At 41.8% G+C, this 24,482-nt stretch overlaps 1 protein-coding gene across 8 annotated transcripts in view; it reads right to left on the reverse strand.

The window, feature by feature from the left end:
• RAPGEF4 (Rap guanine nucleotide exchange factor 4) overlaps positions 1–24,482 on the reverse strand; it is a 206,554-nt gene that overhangs the window by 16,039 nt on the left and 166,033 nt on the right. For 7 of the 8 annotated variants that reach the window (XM_075609051.1, XM_075609052.1, XM_075609053.1 and 4 more), the window contains 8 exons: positions 21,020–21,170; positions 13,365–13,453; positions 11,545–11,575; positions 10,681–10,759; positions 9,167–9,313; positions 7,058–7,155; positions 4,919–5,044; positions 3,088–3,266 (listed from right to left, as the gene is read on the reverse strand). In XM_075609051.1, the coding sequence (XP_075465166.1) occupies positions 3,088–3,266; positions 4,919–5,044; positions 7,058–7,155; positions 9,167–9,313; positions 10,681–10,759; positions 11,545–11,575; positions 13,365–13,453; positions 21,020–21,170 (900 nt within the window). Of the gene's footprint in view, positions 1–3,087; positions 3,267–4,918; positions 5,045–7,057; positions 7,156–9,166; positions 9,314–9,340; positions 10,022–10,680; positions 10,760–11,544; positions 11,576–13,364; positions 13,454–21,019; positions 21,171–24,482 lie in introns of those variants that run through there. The other variant, XM_075609059.1, reaches the window with a different exon arrangement.

Consider the following 24,482-nt stretch of genomic DNA (forward strand, 5'->3'; position numbering starts at 1 on the left):
CAACTCCAGTCCTCAAGATCCCCCAACAGGTCATGTTTTCAGGATATCCCAGCTTCAGCAGAGGTGGCTAAATCAGTGGCTCATTCAAAGACTGTGCTGAAGCAGGCACTGATTGAGCCACTTGTGCTGAAGCTGGGATATCCTGAAAACCTGACAGGGTGGGGTCCTGAGGACTGGAGTTGAGCACCCCTGATGTAAAGACATCTTCGGTAAGTGTTTGCACCAAGAGCTGAATGCCTTCTCTTCCCACAAATTGTGGATCCTGGTTCGGAGGGACAGGTGAGGCAGGGGAAGAGCATCGGGGAAAACCCGAATAATTGATCTCCAAGTAAGGAGTGCTGCTACCATATGCTTCTTTGGGGATAATACAGCACTGGCAATGCTTGCAACTCTGCACATACAGTAAGCACTGTAAATTACTCTCCAAAGAGCTTGCAATCTAATATTTGGTAATTAAGGCACCAGAAGGTGAAGGTGGATACATACTAATGATATCTTTTGCAAAACTAGGAAAATTCTGGCAATAATAACATTGCAATGAAAGCAACAAAGTGCACCAGAGCGTTACCCCAAGGAGCCGATGATACAGACCCTCACTTGGAAGTAGCAAGCCTCAAACGGAGTTCTCACATGTAAAAGATTTTTAGGCCACGACATCTCCATTTATTGAAATATAGTGGGATCTAATAATCAAAGAACGCAAAAAATGCATCTCATAGCGTCAATGCATCAAAGGCCTTGCACAGACTTATTGGCTGCTTGCGTCTCCAACGGTCTCTGGGTGTGTCCGTTCAAGGAGTTTGGGATGAGTATGCATCAATATCTGCAACCCAGACTGTTTATTTCTATTTATTTAGCATTAAAAAAAAAATCAGTCACCTCAGAAAAGGTGTAATCCTGCTGGATCCACTTGAACAGGTTTCTTATATTTGACACTGCTCTAGAGGCGGAATGTAGAGTGAGATATGTGATCGATAGATACATTTTCTGCTCTCTTATTTACCAATCAGAGCAACATCCGTCTGTGTGATTTGTGAAGGGGCACAACTGAAAGTTACTAGCGGTCATACACTGTACAGAACCGTGAGCTGCAGATATCCTGCCTTAACATAATCGTTTGGCGCATCTCACATGGTTATTTTGCTATGAGGATACAAATGCACCGCGGGCTTACATTTTTTTAATAGTATTTGTTAAAACAGCAAAACGTGAAAAATCCTATATGTTTTTTTTTTAATACATAAGTTAGTTCTGTAGTAACTGCATTTTTTTAAAACTCATAATGCCATTTTTAAGGATTTAAAAAAAATGTGCTGATCATTCTATGGTTGCATCAGCAACAATTTGAAAGTCATATCCACTTCCTTTTTTGAAACGTTTTTGAGATATGCCCTTTGGCAACAAAGTATCACAAAAAGATATGTTGCTGTGTTCCAAACAGCAGACTGTCTATTACTCTGAAAGCTGTAACAATAATGTGTTACACTTAGTAATTTACATATCAGCTGCAGGATTTCACTTACTGCAGCACATAGTTAGAAGACGGCCATTTAGTTGGGCACGCAATCAGGATTTTTACAGATTTATAACAGGAGCACCAAATGACTGCCAGCTTAGTAAGAATGTAGAATTATACATCGTCACATGCTTTACATATACAAATAAGAAGAAAAAAAAAGGGGGAATGTAGTATTGCTGCTTTTAATATCATGGGTCTCTTAGCTACAACACTGTTTAAAGCAAACTACTTGGCCACTTTGCTTTTGATTTGTGAGTATGTCGCAGTGATGTAGTGCAGGGGTGTGCAAACTTTTGCAGCTGCGCCCTCCCTGCCTGCTGAATCTCGGTAAGTAATAGATTGCAGAGACCTCACGTGATCCCCCGGCATCTAATTTAAATGCCGTGGGGAAGATTGCGGGGCCTCTGCAACCACCGCGCCCTCCTACAAAAATCTCCCGCCCCCCATTCCCCCCTGGGGGCACGCCCCCCCAGTTTTCGCACCCCTGATGTAGTGAACAATGAACAGGATAAAGAAAATAATGCAATAATAGTATTTGAGAAATATACAAGGTGAGTGTACAGTCATGTCCAGTATGCTCCTTATTGAACAACAGGTGATGTAAGTAATTGCTGTTAAACATACTTTCAAAATAAATATTAATACTTGTATTTATTATCACTGCTGTGTTGTACACTTATTACTAACATGCAACTGTGTATTCAGTTGAAAACACGGCTGAAGTCCCTTTAAAAGTCACCCTCTCCCCCCCCCCCCCCTCCCACCTTCCTCCCAAAAGGACAAATTTGTGCCAACTGAGCTTTGTCTTGTTAAATTTGTTCTGCTGAACTCTCAGTGGGATCTCCCAGCACTAAAAGGAACACTTAGCCCTTTATTTTTAGCAATGCAGAAAGTCTAGTAACACGAAAGTAAACAGTTTTTTCTCATCAGGCTAAATTAACCACAGATGACTTTTAAACACAAGATGTTAGCCAGTCTAACTGAGCTCCTGCACTTAGCGAATTAATGCTTTTCTCCATCTCTGTTCCACATGCGCTTTCAAATTTGTGTTTAAGATTATCATTTATTTTTTTATGTCATTGTCTTTGGAGATTGTTATATTTTTAATTGGTTGTAATTAAGCATTTCCCCCCAAATCCTGCTGTTGGTGGGAACAGGTTGTGAAAGTTTATTTCTTTAAAAGGGTTTGTGTTGCTTTCCATGCCCTGCTGCTTTTCGAGCTATAAATGGTAGAGAAAAACACCTTTAACATTTTTAAAATGCAGCCGCGGAGAGAAAAAAGGTTTTCAAGAGAGAAAAAAGCAGCCATCGTAGCAGCAGGCTTGAATAGTGAAGCCATGGGAGAGCAATACCAGGCTGTCAGAGGCCGTGCTGCTGTCCATAGGCTTCCTACTGTGGACATGTAGGCAGCCCATGCCTCAGAAAAGAGATTGTCTGGTGAACATGAAAAATACTTCAGTACATTATATCTCTGAAAAGGTATCCTTGGAGCAAAGGGTATATTAAATCATAAACGGCTGTAATGCACAAAAGTTAATTTCACTGTGTGTGTGTGTGTGCGCACTTACTGGGCCGCAATCTTAATAAATTTCTTTAAGAGCTGAACCCGCTTGCTGAGTTGAGGGCACAGGCAAATCTCTGTCACAACCCAGAACTGGATTTCATTAAAACGTCTCAAAAAGAGGTCCAGATTTGCGGTCGTCTTTTTAAAATTCTGCCTTCCGAATGTGTGGTACGTCAGCTCCAACTGGAAGAAAACAGCATACAGTAATACATTATATTATGCATTTAGATTTTATTGTCCGTCTGCATTATATACTGTATCAAGACCATGCAGTCTGAAACTCTTAAACCAAGACATAAATGATCATCATTTATAATGTTTGCAGGTCGAAGCTTTGAGGACCACTTCAGGTTTATATTAGTTAACCCCATTGCTGCTAGAACAGACAAAATAAGATTTTGTTCCTGGTCGCTCCGAGGGCTATTGGTTTTACAAAATAAGCCAGTCAGTATGATTCATCATTCACTGGCGAACGAAAGATCAGAAAAGCAAGCTTCCAAGACTACATATGCAGTGTATCTATAAGCATCAAACATCCGATTGTTAGTCAAATACAGTAAAAAAAAGTAGTGTTACTAAACAGCAATCCATTCTCTTGTCAATTAAGAATATATGTATCTATTTTTTCCTTATCTAAACTGGAGGGTTCCTCAGAGCAGAACGCTGTTTGCTTAGCACTAGGAGTCCCCTGGTTCAGGAAACATTAGGGGAAGTTATGGTGCAAGCAGGGGACAATGCTTATGGTAACCAGAGAGGGAAACGCCACATGTTGGTGATATTCAACTCCTACTCAGTGCTTTGACAATGTCCAGAGAGAGGGACGAGAAACATTGGGTCCAAAATCTGTTACTCAAAATTGACGGAAAACATGGGGTCCAAAAATGTTGTTACTCAAACTCAAAATTCAAAAATTGGTTAACAGAATAAATTGAAGTTTAAATGAATGCAACAATTTACATTTATTCCTAGAGCATTGAGCTGTGCACTAGAACAGGGGAGCACAATCTTTCTCCCCTGTGCCCCCATGCTGGCTGTCCCCCTCTCCGTGTGCCCCACCCCTTTACCTTGGTTCCGGCGTTCTGGTTGTCATTTGATGCCGCATTGCCATGGCGACGCATCTCCAGAAGCCGTCTGAACCAAGGTAAATGAGGCTTACACAGGCCTTTGCCACTTGCCCGGCATTTAATTTAGGTGCCTTTGGGAAGAGCGCGGGGCCTCTGAAAACATCGCCCCCCCCGAAGTTAAATCTCAAGCCCCCAGTCTGCGCACCCCTGCACTGGAATACTAACGTCCAAGTTACCAGCCTTGCAGGCCAAGGCATCTGGGTGACACTCTTACCTTTATGTGGAAAAAAACCAGGGCCAGCCTTGGGGTAAGGCGAGCAAGGAGGTTTCAGGAGGCTCTGCACTCCCTCCTCCTGTCGGTGGCGGGATCCAAATTCTGCCCGACAGGAGAGGGGAGAGCTGGAGGAGGGAGCTGGGGAGTCCCAGAACCGGCGCAGGACCGCACCGCTGCTCGGGCCTAAAGTAGGTAGGGGAGGAGGGTGTGTCTGTAGCTGGGGGAGGTGTGTGTGTAGCTGGGGAGAAGAGAGGGGGAGGGGTGTGCATGCAGGCATGTGTTTTTAACTGGGGGAGGTCTTATCTTATGCGAAACGGCCTTCCTTCAGTAGCGTTGTCATGGCAATGCAATGACGTTACGCCGTGATGTCATGGCGACGTCATTACCTTAATGGATGCCGTCATGCCTTCGGCCCACAAAAGGTAAGGTTGGCCTTGCGTGGAATCATTTTCCATTGCACCAGAATCCTTTTTATAAACAACATATATCATATATACCTCATGTACACAATTGAAGAGGTCCCAATCATGATTTGTCATCTGGTAAGCCAAGTCCTTAGAGCTCATAAGTTCAAAAGTTGACATAGTTCCAGTGGAAGGACCCTCTTGTTCTGGCAGAGGTGTCTAAAATAAAGAAAATGGTCATATTGTAAACATAGTTATGTCTTCTCTTGGTTTTCTGGTATAACTACTATAGAAGCAACAGTTGGACCCATATGCCAGCTGAAATTGCCAGGTTAATAATAAAATAACTGGTCTCAAAGCAAATGAACTGTAGTATGCTACAGAATGAAAAGTTACTTGTACTTAAGTTAAACATATACTATCCCATGTCACATTCAATTTCCCTTTGATGTTCCTCATGGTTGTTTTCATGTTTGACAAAGTGTACTGCAAATTGGAAGTGACTTTAAAATTCTGCTACACAATATATTTTGCATTAGTGATCACTACAGAAGTACAGTCAGTCCTAACAATTTGTTATGTGCATATTGTATATGTGCTGCATCCTTCAACAAAGCCTTTTATTCTTTTTACAGCAATCCTCTCATTTGCATTTAGTAGTGAGTTTTAAGCTGCAAGCTTTTGAGTACCAGGAATAAGGCCTGTGTGATTCATTGCCATGGTTTACTACTTCTAATAACAGAATGGTGTTAATGTTAACGGTTCCTCAGTGGAATCCTGCATCACTTGCACTGATATATGGACATAAAACTGTCAGACCTGTTGCAAGATAATGCTTGAACTTTCATTGGCTTCGATGCTGCAAACATGGATGAATTTACACGGGTCTTTGCATCAAGTGGTGCAATTATGCAGCATTAAAATCTTCATCAAATGTAAAAAAGGAAAATAATTCTCATTGATAATATTATCTGTTTCTTTGATACAAGTGGAGCAATGTTCTTGCCCCAGAATTGCACCACTTTTACCTCGATACACAAGGGCTCTATGTATCAACACTGAAATGTAAGTGCAAAGCTCTTTTGTTTGTCGCAACTGACGTTAAAATATATGGGAGGAGTTAGTTATACAGTGTTTGCATGGTGGTGCAGGTCTTTGTACTAAGATGTTTTCTTGATGGTTTTCTGCGTTGGTTTTCTGTCACCTTAAAGGTGGTGTAAGTTGTTTTATTAGCACAGAAAACTAGAACAGCTTGCGCCGAATTGTACAACAGTAGAAATACATTTAATAAATGTCACTTTTCAGACTGACAAAATACGCTTTTTGTAACCACAAATGCATCAGACCACTTTCTTAATACATAGATCCCATATCCTCATGGTACCCCACTTATCACAGTTGAATTCTATGGGGGTAATTCAATATATACACTGTGATCGGCCGAAAACCCCCATTCAAGTCAATGGGGGTTTCCATGCGATCGCCCGCTTCGGAGTATATTGAATGACCTCCTTTGTTCTCGTGTTGCTTTGCAAGACTGTATGGTTACTATTGCTGTTTTCTCTCCCCATGGGCCAGAAAGACCAAAGATAGAAGATTGAAGATTATCTAATACAGGGGTAGCCAGCTCCAATCTCCAAGAACTACCAGGTTTTCAGGATATCCCTGTTTCAGCACAGGTCAAAGACTGAGCCACCCGTGCTAAAACAGGGATATCCTGAACACCTGACCTGTTGGTAGTTCTTGAGGACTGCAGTTAGCTACCCCTGATCTAATATATTCTGTTGGTGACTTGTAAGTAAAGAGTATTTTGAACAGGAAATGGGCAATCCCATATAGGCAGGAGTGGCTTCAGGCACCTACTTCGGAGGCAAGTATATCTGTGGCAGCGGGGGATCCCCAGAGCTAAAATTAACAGAGTTCATCTCCGGAGACCCCCTGCTTCAAATATATATATATATATATATATATATATATCCGTCGGCTTGGATTGCCGCTTTAAGTAAACAGAGTACTGTATGGCTGTCAGGACGTGGCCACAGCTGAAGTCAAAGAGGAAAAAGGACATACAGGAAATAGGACACCATTTTGTTCTGAAATGATCTGACAGGAAATGACACTGAGTCAGCCTTATATAACCGTGGTCTGTTAGAAAGAGAGGAGAGAGAGCAAAATAAGTTCCCAAACACAAAGAAACTGCCCCATTCATCAATCTAGGAAATATATACATACCAAAGAATCAAACTGGTCTCGCGGGCTGGCAAACAAGCGGCCATTTACACTGAGGGTTGTAAACACGGACACATCATTTGGTTTCAACACCACTTTCTCTGCAGATAAAGAGGCAGGTAGTTTTTTTCCTGACCACAGGTATTGGGAAGTATATGAACAGTGTAACAGTCTGGCTGCGGGAAGGCCTAAATATGGTATTTTAGCTTGGAAAGTGACTTTCTTGCTTTTCACATGGTGATCCCTTTGCAGCTACTGAGGCTGGCGAAACAATGCAATCCTTTCCTCTAACAGTGAGGGGGTTAACAAGTTCAATTTCCATCTCCCCCCGCCAAACAACATTTATATACACACACACACACAGAGGTGTGTGTGTGTGTGTGTGTGTGTGTGTGTGTGTGTGTGTGTGGTGTGTGTGTGTGTGTGTGTGTGTGTGTGTGTGTGTGTGTGTGTGTGTGTGTGTGTGTGTGTGTGTGTGTGTGTGTGTGTGTGTATATCTATATATATTATAGTCATTAAACAACCAGTCTCTTTTTCTTGATTGTTAGAAAATGTATGCAACATACGATTTATCATTTATTTTTTTTATTCGCTTCTTGGCTGTTTTAATATATTGGTGAACATGTGGCCTAATGTCCTAGTGATTGTTACATTTGAACGTTGACTTATTTTTTTCTAAGCATGGAGGTTGCCATGGTTACGCTGGTAATAAGGGTGCGTTTCCCCTGCTTTAGTTTAACGTTTTATATCCTTCCACAAATCTCACTACAAATCTAAACACTACACAATGTTGAGAAAGTGCTTTGCATCTCACATTTCTGTTTTTTTTTAAAATTGTGTTTTCTTAGAGGTACTAGTGTTTTAACTAATACAAAGATAACATAAATATAAAAGATTGAACAGAATGGTTTTTATTATGTATGATGGTTTTATTGGTCACTGTATGTAAGAGAATATTTAGGTGCTTTGTGGTGAGAATAACGAAACCTATTGCAAAGCTATGTGTGCAGACGCCTCTAACAAGACAGGCATTAAACAAGTTAGAATGTATTCTCCATAGTATGTGTCCGTTTCAATAAAATAAGATTGTATGTAAGACTAAAAATATTTTTAAGATGTGTAGTTCACACTAAATGTAATTCAAACTTCCAGAGGTACAATCCCACCAAAAAAAAAAAAACCTATGAAAAAGTGTACACTTATAAATGCTACTAATCTACTGGGTTATAAACCATTTTAGTTTTATGAATTGCAACGCTTTCGGAGAGACTCTTTTCCCAGAATTCTCTGCTTATCGCATTCTCACGGAATATGGTCTCTTCCCTTTCAAGGGAGGCCAGTGAGATTGCGACCAAAATTAAAATGTTATCTGGTTCCGACCGCCATGTTGTTCTATCCCAGGCAGCATTGCCTTTTCTACGGTATATAGCATGGTTTACAGAAGGGCCAGGAGCAAATGTGGAGAGATGCCATTTCAAAAGCTAAGGAAAATCTTTTATTAGAGTAGAGCAGAGAGATTGGACCTTCAATATACCGTACATGTTCAAAAGAGAAACTTAACACTGCAAACACAAACAGAGAGATGTTTACTATTTACTGGCTTTCGTTTCCTAACCCAGTTGCACTAAGAAACGCCTACGTACAGTACATTGCTTCTCAATACACTGTCACCCACTACAGAATTGTTTTTTTTTTTTTTTTTGTAAAGCCAAACATGTTCATCTGGATAATTATCATCCTATGTATAATTACCCGTACTTGTTAAACGGCTTTCTGAAGTCATCTGGAAAATAACCTGAGGACAAGGGAACCGTACCATTGTTTTCCAATTGAATAGTCTTATTACGGCACAGTACTAGCTGCTCATTTTCGGTAATATTTGGGGAAATGGCAGCACTGTTACCCTATAAGGCCGCACTGCAGCCGTCTCCTGTAAAAGTCTACTTACAGCACCCAGCTTGCACTATTTACTCAGCGGGGGATTTTGCTGTTGGTTGTAATCAACTGAAATTATCCCAAACGTTTTTATAAAGCCAGTGCTATTTGTGTGTTTAACCTTGGGGTTTTTTAAATTATTTTTTATGAGTGGGAGAAATGATAGGAAAACAGTACCTCCTGCAGAACTGATCTTTACAAGTATCAAGCCTTCCCCGGAGCCCAGCTTATCAGCTACTGCAGACAACACTTCTTTTACTGAAGCAGCAACTTGCACGCGGATAGTGGTATAGGTGTGATCAATGCAATATACCTTGAAAAGAACTATTAAAAACAGAAATCATCATACAAGACAATGCAGGTTTAGCATCTTGAGTACCATTTTTAATCCATTCTTACATTTAGAATCTTACAAATGACAGCACGTGCAATAGAACAAAAATAGAACAATTTTGCAAATCTAATTTACAGCAGTCACTTGTAGGACTTTTGAGCTAGTGAGAGTTTTATTGTACAAGTTGTGAAATACCACTGATGTTTTAAGAAGTCTGTGTTAATGGCTCCAGTGGGTGCTCTGGGTTGCTAAACCAAACAAAACTAGGGCATAAAAGCGATCAGATTTGTCAAAGGAAAAAAACCTGTTTATGAAACCCATTAAGACAGGGTCAATCAATTTCAAGACTACTAAAAAATCTCCACATTCGCCACATTACTTTCAATTGCTGAGTTTTTGCCCCAGTTGGGCTTCCTGGAGACTCTGACGCCCACGACTCTATTCAAAGCGTCTTCCATTATTACGAATACTTTTCGATTTGTATTTTTTTCCCCCTATAGCACAACTTTAGAAAACGAGGTTACTATTTAAAATGCATGTACTAATAGAGGTTAGTGGTGCTTTTTTGCGGAGTCGTAATTTTTCAAAGATGTAGAGTGAACACGGTTATTCCTGGGTCACGCTGAGATGAGTGAAAGCCCTTCCTTTATAATAGGCCGGTGCATACTTTGGGAGCTGTGTGTTGTAGCTGTGTGTTGCTGAAAGAAACACCGTTTAGAAATAAATGAACGCAAAACAAACTGGGAGCCCTCTTTTAAAAAAAAAAAAATAGTTTCGGACCACTTTAAACAACAATTTAACCAACCGATTTTCTTCCTGTATTTCTTTTACGCTTTGACCTTAGCAACTACAATGTGTATAACATTCGCCCGCCCCGGCTAAAAAAAAGTAATGGGTTTGGAATAACAAAAGCACCCAGCTGCAAATGTCATCGCCAACTCTCTTAGAAGCCCTGGAATTCACACAGATAAAAACACCCCAACACTGTTCTGTTTTCTCTACATTGAATCGTGCAAAGTTTAAAGGGGCAATCCCCTCCTAGGACCAACGCGAGAGGTCTCAGCTGGGGTAATTTGTAACCTTCTTACCCAAAGCTGACACCTTGAGGTATTTTTTCAAGTTAGGCTTGGGAGGGGGTTGATTTCCTCTGGCTGCTCCTGATCAGCAACTGCTTGTACAGCCAGAGCCCTCCTCCTCGCTACTTTACTGGTTCCCTAACAAGGAAAGGGTGGGATAAAGGTAAAGAAAACACTTGGACAAACATTCCCTAATTCAGAGGGCCCCCCAAAGAAATTTAACCGTCTGACTTCATATGCGGGCCTGCATTTGAAATATGTTTAAAAGTGTAGGTGCCTACTTTCATCGGTGCTTCTTATTAGCTGACGCTTTTGTAGTCTTTCATCGCCTGTACTAAACTGCCGTAAAAGGACTTTGTGCTGTTGAGAAAAGTACAGGAACAAACAGGTCACATCGATCAGTTATGTTTACAATGAATAAAATAGCGGGGATCATATTTTGGCGTAACTGATATAGGTAATAGAAGTTCCCTATATTTTATAATAGTCTCACTAAATGCCAATTACGCCTGTCTTGTGAGAAGTGATTGGCCCGGGCACACTGGATGCTAACAGTATAGCAGGTTTTCAGTGGTTGATGTCCCTTCGGTGAATGAAGTTAGTGGATAAGTTCTGCAGGGCAACTTCAACAGCCCTTGTTTTTGGCATTTGGAAATTTGACATTGCGTTTTCTACACCGGGATGTCACAAGTGGACGTTTCTTTGTGATTGCTCTGGCATAACATCTTTAGTGAATTCTCATGAGGGTTATGCACCATGGCCAACGGTGTTTATACTCACCATAGAAGTGGTACAAATCACCAAATTTCAGGACTGAAATTTCAGCACCAGAAATCTGGACTGTAGGAACAATCACACACACTTGGTTGTAACTGGTAATTCTAATAGTCGTATTATACATGAATATAAATACATATTACATACATACACATGTATTATACATAAATCTCACCGTACGTTCACATGAATGAATATAAATACATATCACACACATACACACATTTGATATTGTAACATGTAGTAGATAATGGTAGATGGCAATAGTAAGGTCGGTTTTGCATTTCAGCTACTGTACATTTTGTATAAAATGACTTGTACATGTTATTACTAAGGTCATTATAACATTATGACAGTGTTTCATTTACCTTCTTTTGTTGCCCCTTTGCATCTTCAGAGCTGTAAAATAGAAGTGATAGAAGTGAAGCCAAGAAGGGCAGAACAGTTGTAGGTTTGACATACACTGCAACATGCTCTTTTTCACATGGTGTAGGTTGGGACACAACAATACGTTGTATGGCTGAGAATATAAATATACATGCATTTACTGTCACTAAGGGATATACATATTCCCAAAGCTTCTATCTGTAAAACCTCCGATATCCGAAAAGATTATAAACCCATATTTAGTAACCGATTCTATTCCATAACACTCCTTCCAGCATCAGAAGCCCCTCACAGCACATTGACTTCCAGCGCTCACCTGAATGACCTTCCAGCACCGGAAGGTGTTTTATGGATTAGCACCCTTGGTAAATATGGGGCTAAAGCCTATACTTACTAAGCAGTCTTCGGCTATAGGACACCTTCAGGCGACGGAAGACAGTTTACAGCCCATTGAAGTCAATGGTTGGGACTCACTAAGTGCCGATGGAGGATATCATACCCCGATCTGCCTTTAACTGCCATTGACTGGAGGGGATATTACCAGTGGATTGGGGTGCGACACCCTGCATCAGTGCATGGTGAATCCTCGCCAATGGTCTGGAAGGTGTCTTCCAGCACTGCAAGGTGTCTAATGGCAGAAGACGGCTTAGTCAATATGGTCCACAATCTCTAGAAAACAATTTGTTGGCTGTTTATTTCAAACCAGTGTATTTTGTAACATTCAGTGATGAAGACTTCACGTGCACGACTTCCACAAATGAGTCCAGCTAAAATAAAATGCAATTATAAATGGCAACGGGGTAGTGAAATTTAGGGCAAGCATTTAACATAGGGCTATTTTACCTTTTATTCTATAACACACACAATACAGTATGTGTTCTCACTACAAAAATAACAACCAGAGATCATCATTTCCCAGTGCACTGCTGGACTAGGTTTTTCGCATAGAGGTTAATTCAAACGATACAATATTTCTCTTACATTAAAGCACATTTCTTTAACTTTGCTACATCAATAGCAATGTGGTTGATCTAAACCCGAAATCACGTCTAGCCGTGAAAATGTTAAAGATTGGTGTTGAATTAATGAAATAACGAGTCCCTTATTTTCTGCAAATCTGAACTTGCGAAAAAAGGCACTTGAATTATTTCATTGCTATTTCTTCAATAAAGTAATTGTCAAAATCAGTAAGAACAATATTCATTTGGGTCCTTCTGGAGTTTCATGCTGTGGAAGTCTGTAGAAGCCTCTCACTCGGCCAACATTTTAGCAGAACCACCATAGTGCTACGGAAGACTTTTGGTAAGCAATTTTGATTGCTCATTTGAGTCCAAATGAAATTATTAGCATAGCCAAAGAGGAATCTACATTTCAAGTGTGGGCTCTTGGAAGGTTACATTTGTTTGCCACAGGAGACCAGAAAGCACATTTAATAGAGTGTTTCTTACGATCTTAGCAGGCAAATAGTTTCCATTTAATGATGTGGATTTGCAGTAGTGTTCTATATAAGAGATATGATATCGAAATAGAATGGGAACTTGTATGAATAAACCAAATACGCCGCACTGTGATATCGCCCTTCTGTGTTCCATATAATGCAGAGTGTGCTTGGAAATCTCTAGGATACCAATCAAACATCAGAAACAATCCAGCCTGGAAATACAGACATGGAAAACACTTCCCCTTAAGCGTTGTGAACTGGCCGCAAATGATTTCAGCATTGATTTCCTATGCAGTTTGCTGCTTTGCTAAACAGGCGGATCTGTTAATCATAAGCATGCAGAACAAAGATACTCCTTACATTTGTTTCACGGTCCTTTCTAGTTCAGGTAGCTGCTCCTTCAGAGCTGCAATTGTTCTCGTGTCGTCGGATACGGATACATAAAATTCCTATGGACAGTACAGGTATGCATTTTAATACATGGTATAGTATCTACTGTACATATGATGGGTATAAATGATTCTCTTTAAAGCTGCAGTGCAATTTAGCCGGAGTGTCTCAGTAAGTAAAGACACAGAGTTTGATTCAGGGGAGCCTGGTTCAATTCCCGGTCTCGGCTCCTTGTGATCTTGGGCAAGTCACTTTATCTCCCTGTGCCTCAGGCACCAAAAACCTAGATTGTAAACTCATCTGGGCTGGGACTTTGTCTATAACAATCCTATGTGCCACGTACAGCGCACTATACTGTAATTGTGAAGCACTTTGAGTCCCATTGGGAGAAAAGCGCTATATGAAATAAAGTTATTATTATTATATTTGACAGGGAATTAAACATGGCAGTTCAAATTTGTTATTCGAGACTGTGATGGCAGATACAATAGATATATTTAACAAAAAAAGGTTGGACATCTTTTTAGAAAGGAAAGGTATACAGGGGAAGGATGTACATCCATGGAGTATCTGATTGCCAATATTTGGAGTCAGGAAATAATTTATTTTCCCCCTTATGAGATATTATTAGATGATATTTCCCTGGGGTTTTTGTTTGCCTTCCTCTGTATCAATATACTGTAAATACAAATATAGGATACATATCTGTCATCTAAATTTAGCATAGGTTGAACTTGATGAACATGTCTTTTTTCCACCTCATCTACTATGTAACTATATTTACATTATCTGATGTTTGTAGTGTTAGTTCATATCTTACTACCTGTTTAATATTGCTTCAGAAAGCTGTACTCTAAATGGCAGTTGTACTGTAGTATGTAGATTGGAATGCAGACAATATATTGCTTCAGTTGGGTGCAAATGGTAACATAATGCCACAGGAATACCTAGAACACTGCAAAGGTATTGCAGCTCCATCTTTAATGACACCCATAAATATAGTTATTTTAAATATATAGATGTAGCAGAAGTTATTACCCCAGTAATAATGCAAAATAATGGGTATATAATCTCCCCGAACCATTGGTTGCTATAGCGCTTTTGTACAATAACGCGCTAGAGATAACGCAATGCGTTGTGTTAACGGGGTCGATAACATCTAATGGCAATGAAACGGATAATAGGTCACAATCATACTGGAGTGTAGGTCAAGCAAAGCAATGTGTGAAGGTGCATTTGATTTAACATGAAGAACTAATTATTGCTCATCCCCTCTAACTGTTACGTAAGGGACTATAGGAGATATAGCGTCAATGCGAAGCTGAAGATCAAACACCAGTGTCCAGTCCATTCCACATTCACCCTTCCATAGAAAGATAAAATAAGTACAACTTGTAATTGGTTAATAGTGAACGAGCTTGTAGATGTAAAGGGTGTTGCCTACAATTGCTATGTAAAATGATTATTCTTTCCCTCTAATAACAGGCATGGGCAGTGTAATTGCAGGGTACTTCTACATTTCATAGAGACAGACCTGTAAAATCCATGTTCTGTGTAAAAATCATGCATCTAAATTACTTGCCCACTTATCACGACGATCATTATGTATATTTTTAGTTGAAAACCATGGTATAGTAAAGTGTCTTAAGAAAATTGCAACTTATTGACATTTATAAAAGGTTTATAATGAAAGATGGGAGAAAATGTACAAATTCTCCTAGTGGATACACATTTCCACAAACTCTGCACTGGTATCCATGGAAATTCATTCATCGGCATGTCTATTAAATACTGTGGGTGATAATCTGCTGGACTTAATACACCTGTTAGTACATGTGAAATAAACATTTCATTTTTATATAAAGGTACCATAGGGGTTGTAGAGGCTGATACAGTAAGGGCATTTAAACATGCTTGGGATAGACCTGCAGTTAGGCTATCCGAAATATGAAAGAAAACCAACAATCAAATAAAGTCTGAGCTTTTACAACAGATAAGAAAAGGTTTACACATCTAATGTGTCCTTTTTCCTATTTGTTGTCAAATGTTATGTTGCTGTGTGTGTGTTGTGTGTTGTGTGTTGTGTGTGTGTATATATATATATATATATCTATATATATATATAGTGTTCGACAAATCACCCAAAAAGCTACTCGCCCAACCAAAAAATCTACTCGCCACCTAGTCCCGCCCCCAACCCCGCCCCTAGTCCTGCCCCTAGTCCCGCCCCCAACCCCGCTTTAAAATAAAATATATAAATAAAATACATTTAATAAATTCCTAGTCAGAACAACATTCGTTTTTGACATAAATGTATTTATTGTATTACATTATACTACAATTAGTCCTTGTTACATGTGTGTGTGTAAATGTCGGATCTAGAAATAAAAGCCAGGTGTGAATGACTAGTTTCCTGAACCCCTTAACCAATGTCTGGATGTCCCCGCTTCACAATATCTAAAGCAGCAATCCCACCTGGGATCTTACCTGATCCGCAGTCCCTCAATGTCCAGGTACGCTCATTCCCGCAATGTTATACATTGGGGAGGTGTTCATTACCTGTCTTCTGGGTTAGGGGGGGTTCCCATGTCTTCCGTGTGAAGCTTGAGCCAGATCTGGAAGAAAGCAGTATAGGGTAGTTAAGATTTCGGTGTAGTATAGGGCAGTTAAGGTAGGGTAAATAAGAGATCCAGAGTGTGAGTGACAGAGAGAGAGAGTGTGTGAGTGACAGAGAGAGAGAGTGTGGGGGAGAGAGAGAGAGAGAGAGTGTGGGGAAGAGGGAGAGAGAGTGTTGGGGAGAGAGGGAGAGAGAGTGTGGGGGAGAGAGGGTGGGGGATAGAGGGAGAGAGAGTGTGGGGGATAGAGGGAGAGAGAGTGTGGGGGATAGAGGGAGAGAGAGTGTGGGGGAGAGAGGGAGAGAGTGTGGGGGAGAGAGGGAGAGAGAGTGTGGGGGAGAGAGGGAGAGAGAGTGTGGGGGAGAGAGGGAGAGAGAGTGTGGGGGAGAGAGAGAGAGAGAGAGTATGGGGGAGAGAGAGAGAGTGGGGGGGGAGAGAGAGTGGGGGGGAGAGAGAGAGTGTGGGGGAGAGGGAGAGAGAGTGTGGGGGAGAGAGGGAGAGAGAGTGTGGGGGAGAGAGGGAGAGAGAGTGTGGGGGAGAGAGGGAGAGAGAGTGTGGGGGAGAGAGAGAGCGAGTGTGGGGGAGAGAGGGAGAGAGAGTGTGGGGGAGAGAGAGAGAGTGTGGGGGGGAGAGAGAGAGTGTGGGGGGGAGAGAGAGAGTGGGGGGGAGAGAGCGAGTGTGGGGGAGAGAGAGAGTGTGTGGGGGAGAGAGAGAGTGTGTGGGGGAGAGAGGGAGAGAGAGTGTGGGGGAGAGAGAGTGTTGGGGAAAGAGAGAGTGTGGGGGGGAGAGAGAGAGAGTGGGGGGGAGAGAGAGAGAGTGGGGGGGAGAGAGAGAAAGTGTGGGGGAGAGAGAGTGTGTGGGGGAGAGAGAGAGAGAGAGAGTGTGTGGGAGAGAGAGAGTGTGGGGGGGAGAGAGAGCATGTGGGGGGGAGAGAGAGCGTGTGGGGGGGAGAGAGAGTGTGGGGGGGAGAGAGAGAGTGTGGGGGGGAGAGAGAGTGTGTGGGGGGGAGAGAGGAGAGAAACGGTGGGTGACACACACAAAGGGTGGGTGATACACAGAGAGAGAGGCTGGGTGAGTGACTGGCTGGTTGAGTGGTTTGCTGGGTGAGTGGCTGGGTGGGGCAGGGGTGACTGGGTGGGTGAGTGACTGACACTGACTGGGGGTGGGGGGTGACTGACACTGACTGGGGGTGGGGGGGGTGACTGACACTGACTGGGGGTGGGGGGGTGACTGACACTGACTGGGGGTGGGGGGGTGACTGACACTGACTGGGGGTGGGGGGGTGACTGACACTGACTGGGGGTGGGGGGGTGACTGACACTGACTGGGGGTGGGGGGGTGACTGACACTGACTGGGGGTGGGGGGTGACTGACACTGACTGGGGGTGGGGGGGTGACTGACACTGACTGGGGGGTGGGGGGGGTGACTGACACTGACTGGGGGTGGGGGGGTGACTGACACTGACTGGGGGTGGGGGGGTGACTGACACTGACTGGGGGTGGGGGGGTGACTGACACTGACTGGGGGTGGGGGGGTGACTGACACTGACTGGGGGTGGGGGGGTGACTGACACTGACTGGGGGTGGGGGGTGACTGACACTGACTGGGGGTGGGGGGGTGACTGACACTGACTGGGGGTGGGGGGGTGACTGACACTGACTGGGTGTGGGGGGTGACTGACACTGACTGGGGGTGGGGGGTGACTGACACTGACTGGGGTTGGGGGGTGACTGACACTGACTGGGGGGTGACTGACAGGGGGGGGTGACTGACTGACTGGGGGGAAGGTTACTGACTGGGAGGGGGTTACTGACTGGGGGGGACCTCTGGTGTCACACACATACACATACTCCCATACACACATACATTCATTCATTCACACACACACACACACATTCTCCCACACACACACACATACACATTCTCACACACACACAGGGGAGGAAAGGCCGCGACCAGCACCACGCAAATCCCCCACCCACCCGCGCTCATCTCCCGCTCGTGTGGGGGGCAGGCCGACATCCCCCCCCCAATCAGCAGGGTGGGTGGGAGGCACGTGGCGAGGTATCCCCCACTGGGCGCCCCAGGTGACAGTCAGCCCCGCCGTGGCCGCCACTGCCCTGCTCCCCTCGCCGGCATGTCACAGTGCCTGGCCAAGCTGCAGGCTGCTTCTTCCCCCCCAGCCCGCGGCGGCATGATGCTCGTGGCGGGGGGGGGGGGGGGCAGGCCGACATCCCCCCACCTCATGCGGCGGCTGCGCCATCATGAAGGTAGGGGACGCATGGGAGGCACGTGGTGAGGGCCGAGCCCCCCCCCCCGCAAGCCAACCGGGCTGCAGCAGCGGGGACCTCCCGCCCCTGACATCGATCGGTGGATCGAGGGGAAGGGGACAGGAGCAGGAAGAGGGAAAGGGAGCAGGAGGAGGGGACAGGGGACAGGAGCAGGGGACAGGAGCAGGGGACAGGAGCAGGGGACAGGAGGAGGGGACAGGAGCAGGGGAATGGGACAGGAGCAGGGGACAGGAGAGCTTCCGCGGTGGGGAGTAGGGAGCCATGTGTGGACCAGGGGGATCGCAGGGAAGGAGCAGAGGGGCCGCAGCATGGAGAGTACTTACCCTCCAACAGAGCTCCAGGCAGAATGGCCGCTCGTTGGGGGCGGGCTCATATAGAGCCTGACCGCGCGCCCACAAAGCCTGGAGCGCGCGCCAATCAGGAGTCAGGTAGGGGAGCTTTTTTTTTTTTTTTTTTTTCAGCGCGAGCAGGGAAATTTCAGCGCGAGCAGGGAAATTTCAGCGCGAACGGGGGAATTTAAAAAAAAAACACGTGTGCTGCTTGGGCCAATAGTTACTCGCCCGGGGGTTAAATCCACCCGCCCCGGGCGAGTAAATGTATACAATTGTCGAACACTGTATATATATATATATATATATATATATATATATATATATATATATATATATTTATTTCTGTTAATAACTACAGAGGCAAAATTTGTTATATTTTCCATTTTGTTCCGAAAGCATTCACAGCCAGGGGTCCTGTGTGAGTTTGAAGCCGCCTGTGCTAGAAGAGTCATTTCTAACCAATGTGTAATGTTATTGTGCAAACAGATAATCCCCTCTTATTCTCTGCACAGAATCTGCAGCGGTATTAATGAAGACAATGCCTTTTTTCTATCATACCCTTTTAATAGGGGTTTTAAAGTGTATCAGACATATTTCTTAGTGTATTGGATTTCTTTAGTATTAGCATATGGATAGCTGCAGAAATATATCTGGATCTTTAAATAAAATTAAAAAGATATGTATTTTTTTTAACCTATTAGTTGAATCGTACTCTATGAAACAACACGTTTGTCAGTAAAGATATACACTACTAGGTTTCTCCTATAGATTAACTAAAATGTGACTATTTGAGACTATTTTAAATCCACACCTTCCTCATATTCTAAAGTTGAAATCACATTTTTGGGGAAGCAACACATTTATCAATTAGCTCTGCTATTCTTTTAGTCCAATTGTTTTTCTTCCGACATCCCCAAATATTGTACATGGTATAAAAGATTTTCATTTAATTTTTTAAAGACTGGAATATATTTTTATATTCGCACAAATGTTAACTGATATAATAAATGATCAGCAATGTGTGCAATATACTTTAAGAAGAGGCGTTGGTAGGATTAGTAAACTAGATTCATAATTTTGGTGTGCCATTATGATATCTTTTATTAATAAATAGTCATCTTTTAATTTAAAGAGGGGTTTGAAAATTGTGCAGACACATTTCAAATATTTCAAGTGTGCTTGATGTTGAGTTCAACATTTTATATTTTTATTTATAAAAATGTTTTACTAGGAAATACATTGAGAGTAAACCGCTCGTTTTCAAGTATGTCCTGGGCACAGAGTTATGATGACAAATACATGGTAACATTAAATGCCCATAAGTTATACATTCAATTTACAGACATTTTATGGACAGTTAGAGATAATATAAATAAATATATATGTGTGTGTATGTGTGTGTATGTATATATGTACATATCCTATAGGGAACCATGTTAAAAATAGTTTTTGAAGCAAAAAGTGGCACTGTGTGCTCATTTGCATGTCATTTCCCAGAATCCCTTGCTGCAGTGGAAGTGCTGTGTGCTGGGTGATAATGGGGAAAGGCGGGGTTGCAGACCTGCCTAAGACATGCACATGAGCATACAGTTGTATTTACATTTGTATATATATATATATATATATATATATATATAATATAGGCATATGTAACAGTTACAGACGAAATTAAAATGTAAGACAGCTGAAGTCTTGAAATGAGTTAAACTAGAGGCTGTTTTGAGAGTCTCTGGTAGGTTGTTCCAGACATGTGGTGCACGGTAAGAGAAGGAGGAGCGGCCGGATTCTTTGTTGAACCCTGGGACCGTGAACAGTCTTTTGGAGTCAGATCTAAGGTGCTAAGTGCTGCGTGGGTAGAGGTGAGGAGTTTGTTTAGATAGGCGGGTAGCTTGTCCAAAAGTATTTGAAGGCAAGGCAGGAAAAATGTATTTTGCATCTGGACTATAGGGATAGCCAATCTATTATTGAAGCATGTGAGGTGTTTTGTAGTTACATTATAGGACAAACACAGTTCTACCTAAGACTGCTTATACTGTACTTTATTAGTGAATGCAGCTCAGGGGTTTCCCTGATATGGAGGAGTGTCCGCAACACATATTGAATAAGGGACCTTAGTCTTCAGGTGGACTTTAACATCTTTACTAGTAGAAGATCTCACTTTGCAGGAAAATGAGTTTCAGTCTCTCCACTAGTAAAGTGCTTAATGATCCCACCCTGGCGGAGTCGGTAGAAGGGATACATCACAACTGACTATTATGTTGACAGCTGAAAGAACAATACCTGGGTTATGTGCAGTCCAAATATATTTGACATCCTTGAAAATGTATGTGTATAATTCAGACACCCTGATCTAAAAACAAAGGCAAATAAAAAAATGTTGACTTACCTCCAGAAAAGCCATGGCCACCTCATCCTCCCGTAATAAATCTCCATACAAAGCAGCCCAAAGCTGTACCAATCGGATAACTCTCCTTTTGTTATTGAGCGCATAATCCATTTTTTCCTGCTCAGTTCCTTGAGAAGGCTGGGCATGGTAAGTGCAAAGAAGTTAAGGAAATGTTTAAGTTTAATTCAATCACTCTCGTGTTTGGGTACCTGGCTAGCTGGGCAGAGAAAAAGTACTGAATGCAATGGATTCTGTTTAATGGAGATTTATGATTCAAAACCAAGTGTCTATCCAACAATCTAAAGTGGACTATTGAGTGGCCACTTGACAGAGGTGTATTGTTCATCAAGCGGTTTCATTAGTGAAGATAAGACTTTTTACAGTGCATCAAACCACTCAACGGAACACTGATAAACCTTTGTATATTCCCTTGATTGCAAGTAAAAACACATTGCAGCGCAAGCCTAGGATTCACTAAGTCTGTTCCTTCATTGGTTGATACACCAACCAACATTTTTCAAATTACATGGTATTGTATATACTTTAATCATATATATTAATGGTCTTTATTAGGGTGTCAATTACAAATGTGATGGTAACCCTTTAAGCATTTTCATTCACATGCTACGCAGTTCATTGTGAAGCTCACATTAAAATAAGGATACATATTTTATACATATATACTATATATCTTTTGCAAAATATTTACCTACTATCAATTTAAATGAACATACTGTTTTTGATATGTAAGACTTTTTTTTATAGACATTCTATATAAAGATTCAAAATGTTGGGGCTCTACTATGAGACCTAGTATTTTAGTATTTATTGTGGCCATTTGCCCACCTGGATAACTCCAAGAACAAACCGTTTAGCTGTTGGGAAAGGATAGAATTAATGGTGTAAGACAAGTGGCTCAATGAACATCCAAATGAAATAACTGCTTGATTCTCTTATCAAATTGTTACTTGTCCAACACAAAATAATAACGAAAAGTAATTTCTGCATTATTATCGCTTAGAGAGGCTTCAGCTTTGAGTCACAAGATGTTTTACCATATGAAACAATATCCAGTTCTACAACATAGTTAAAAACGGGATTCATATGACTTTAAGGGACATGTAAACAGGTGTTATTTGGAATTCAGCCAAATTTCCACCACCACTTTAAGAACAAGGTTGTGTAGAGCACTATTGCCATCTAGTGGTGAATAAAGATAACGGTTGATTTGCTCTTCATTCCCTATGTGGACTGTGATTTGCTAAAAATCAGATACTGTGCTATGGCACTTTAGGTGCTTGTCAAAGACAATGGCCCTAACTGATGCTATTCCTTAAAATACTTTCTGGTGGCAAAAGACGCCCTATTGAATAGCGCCGCTTAATTAACATGGCCCATTTATATAATATAATATATTACATGAACAATATCTCAGGCTAAAGTGGGAAAGGTACTTGCCAACATGCAAATGAGGTCGACATGGCAAGTAAGGCCTCAATCCCCAAATATAGAATACACCAAAAATCAATCACCTTCACTCTCCCAAGGCTGGATTGTCCCTGACTTGACAGCGTTCAGGAAGAAGACATGAAGGCAGAGGGTGCTAAGAATCCCCGTAGGGTAAACAAAAGCTCTCATGCTCATCTATATCTGGCTACCTACAATTGCCGGACTCTCTCCAGTGAAGCAGCACTACTGTACATGAACTAGAAGACCAACTTGAAAAGATGAAATGGGATATTGTTGGCCTTAGTGATGTAAGAATAAAAGACGAAGGCCTCATTGAGCTCAAAAGCTGATAACTATTATATTACAGAGGTATAGCAAATGGAAGAATCAGTGATGTAGGCTTCATCGTTAACAAAAGATGGGAAACAACATTGTGGAGTATGAAAGCTCATCAGAATGGTCAGCCAGAATTGTCATTCAGTTGACAAAAGATACAGGCTTCAAATAATCCCAAGTGGATGCTCCAACATCAAGTAACAAAGACAATGAAGCAGAAGACTTCTACCATGAAATCAACCAACTTAACAACAAAGGAATGAGCACCTCAAGATCATAATGGGGCATTTCAATTCCAAAATTGGTGCCAAACAGAAAGACAAAGCATCAGTTGGAAAGTATGGTTACGGCAAATGGAATGACCGTGGCGACAGATTGGTAGAATTTGTAGAACGTGAAAACTTCTGCATCATGAATTCATTCTTTAAGAAGAATCCAAATAGAAAATGGACATAAAGGACCCAATGGAATCAAGAATTAAATTGACTAAATTCTAGCTAACAAGAAACACATGATGGAAAACTGCACAATCCTTAACTGTTTTGACACAAGGAGTGATCATCGATTGGTTTGCTGGAAATTACATCTGAATGCGAAGATGGAAAGAAGAAAACTGATTAAAAAAAAACCCCAAAACAATCAACATAAAAAACCTCAAGAATAGCAGCAGGGAATTTCAACTGGAGCTGAAAAATCGCTTCAGCGTGCTCGAAATGCATGGGAACACTTTAACTTCTGAAGATTATAGTTGAAAGCGCAGAAAATAACTGGAGGAAATGCTAACAAAAAAAAACAGATAAGAAAATATCTGATACGCAAGAACAATAATTGAATATACAGAGCTGTGCATGACGATTCGAAAACGCATAACTGAAGATGTAAGAAAATGTAACTGTTTTTGTGAGGAAGACTATCGAACATAATAAAAAGGTTAAAGTGTATGGAGAAGCGATTAATGATTGGGAAGGAGCTAATCATTGCACTCAAACAAGACAATGAATCAACAATAAAATAATGTGCACTTATCACAAAGAGAGTTGAGGACTTTTATATGAAATTGTAAGGGAACCCATATGACAGGATATAATACAGCAGAGGCAAAGTGAGAAGAAACCACCATTGATGTGCTGTACCATGTGTTCCTCCAGAAGAAGTGGCAAAGGCAATACAATCCCTGAAGAATGTGAAGGCCTTGAGGAAGATGGAATTATAACTGAAATATTGAAAGACGCTAGGGAAGAAGTAGAGAAAATCCTTGCACAACTCTTCTGCTTCAAGAACCAGAAAATTCCAGAACCATGGAGAAATGCGATAGTCATCCTCATCCACAAGAATGGCAACAAAGAAGACTTCAAAAACTACAGACAAATCCGTCTACTACCAATAATTTACAAGATGTTTATGAAGATACTTACTAATCGGCGGCAACACACCCTGGACTAGAGGACAAGTGGGATTCGCAGTGGATACAAAACAATGGACCACATTCAAGACAAACAAGAAATTATTTTTCAAAGTAATGAATACGGAATAATCTACTACTTACTTTAGGATTAGTAGATTATGAAAAGGCATTTGATTTTGTCTATGCATCACCGGTTTTAAATGCTTTAAGAAGACAGTGTTGAAGCAGCGTATGTTTACATAAGAACATTTACGAGAATGCCACATCAACCAT

The sequence above is a fragment of the Ascaphus truei genome, chromosome 7 (assembly GCF_040206685.1).
Source record: "Ascaphus truei isolate aAscTru1 chromosome 7, aAscTru1.hap1, whole genome shotgun sequence".
In the NCBI taxonomy this organism is placed as follows: Eukaryota; Metazoa; Chordata; class Amphibia; order Anura; family Ascaphidae; genus Ascaphus; species Ascaphus truei.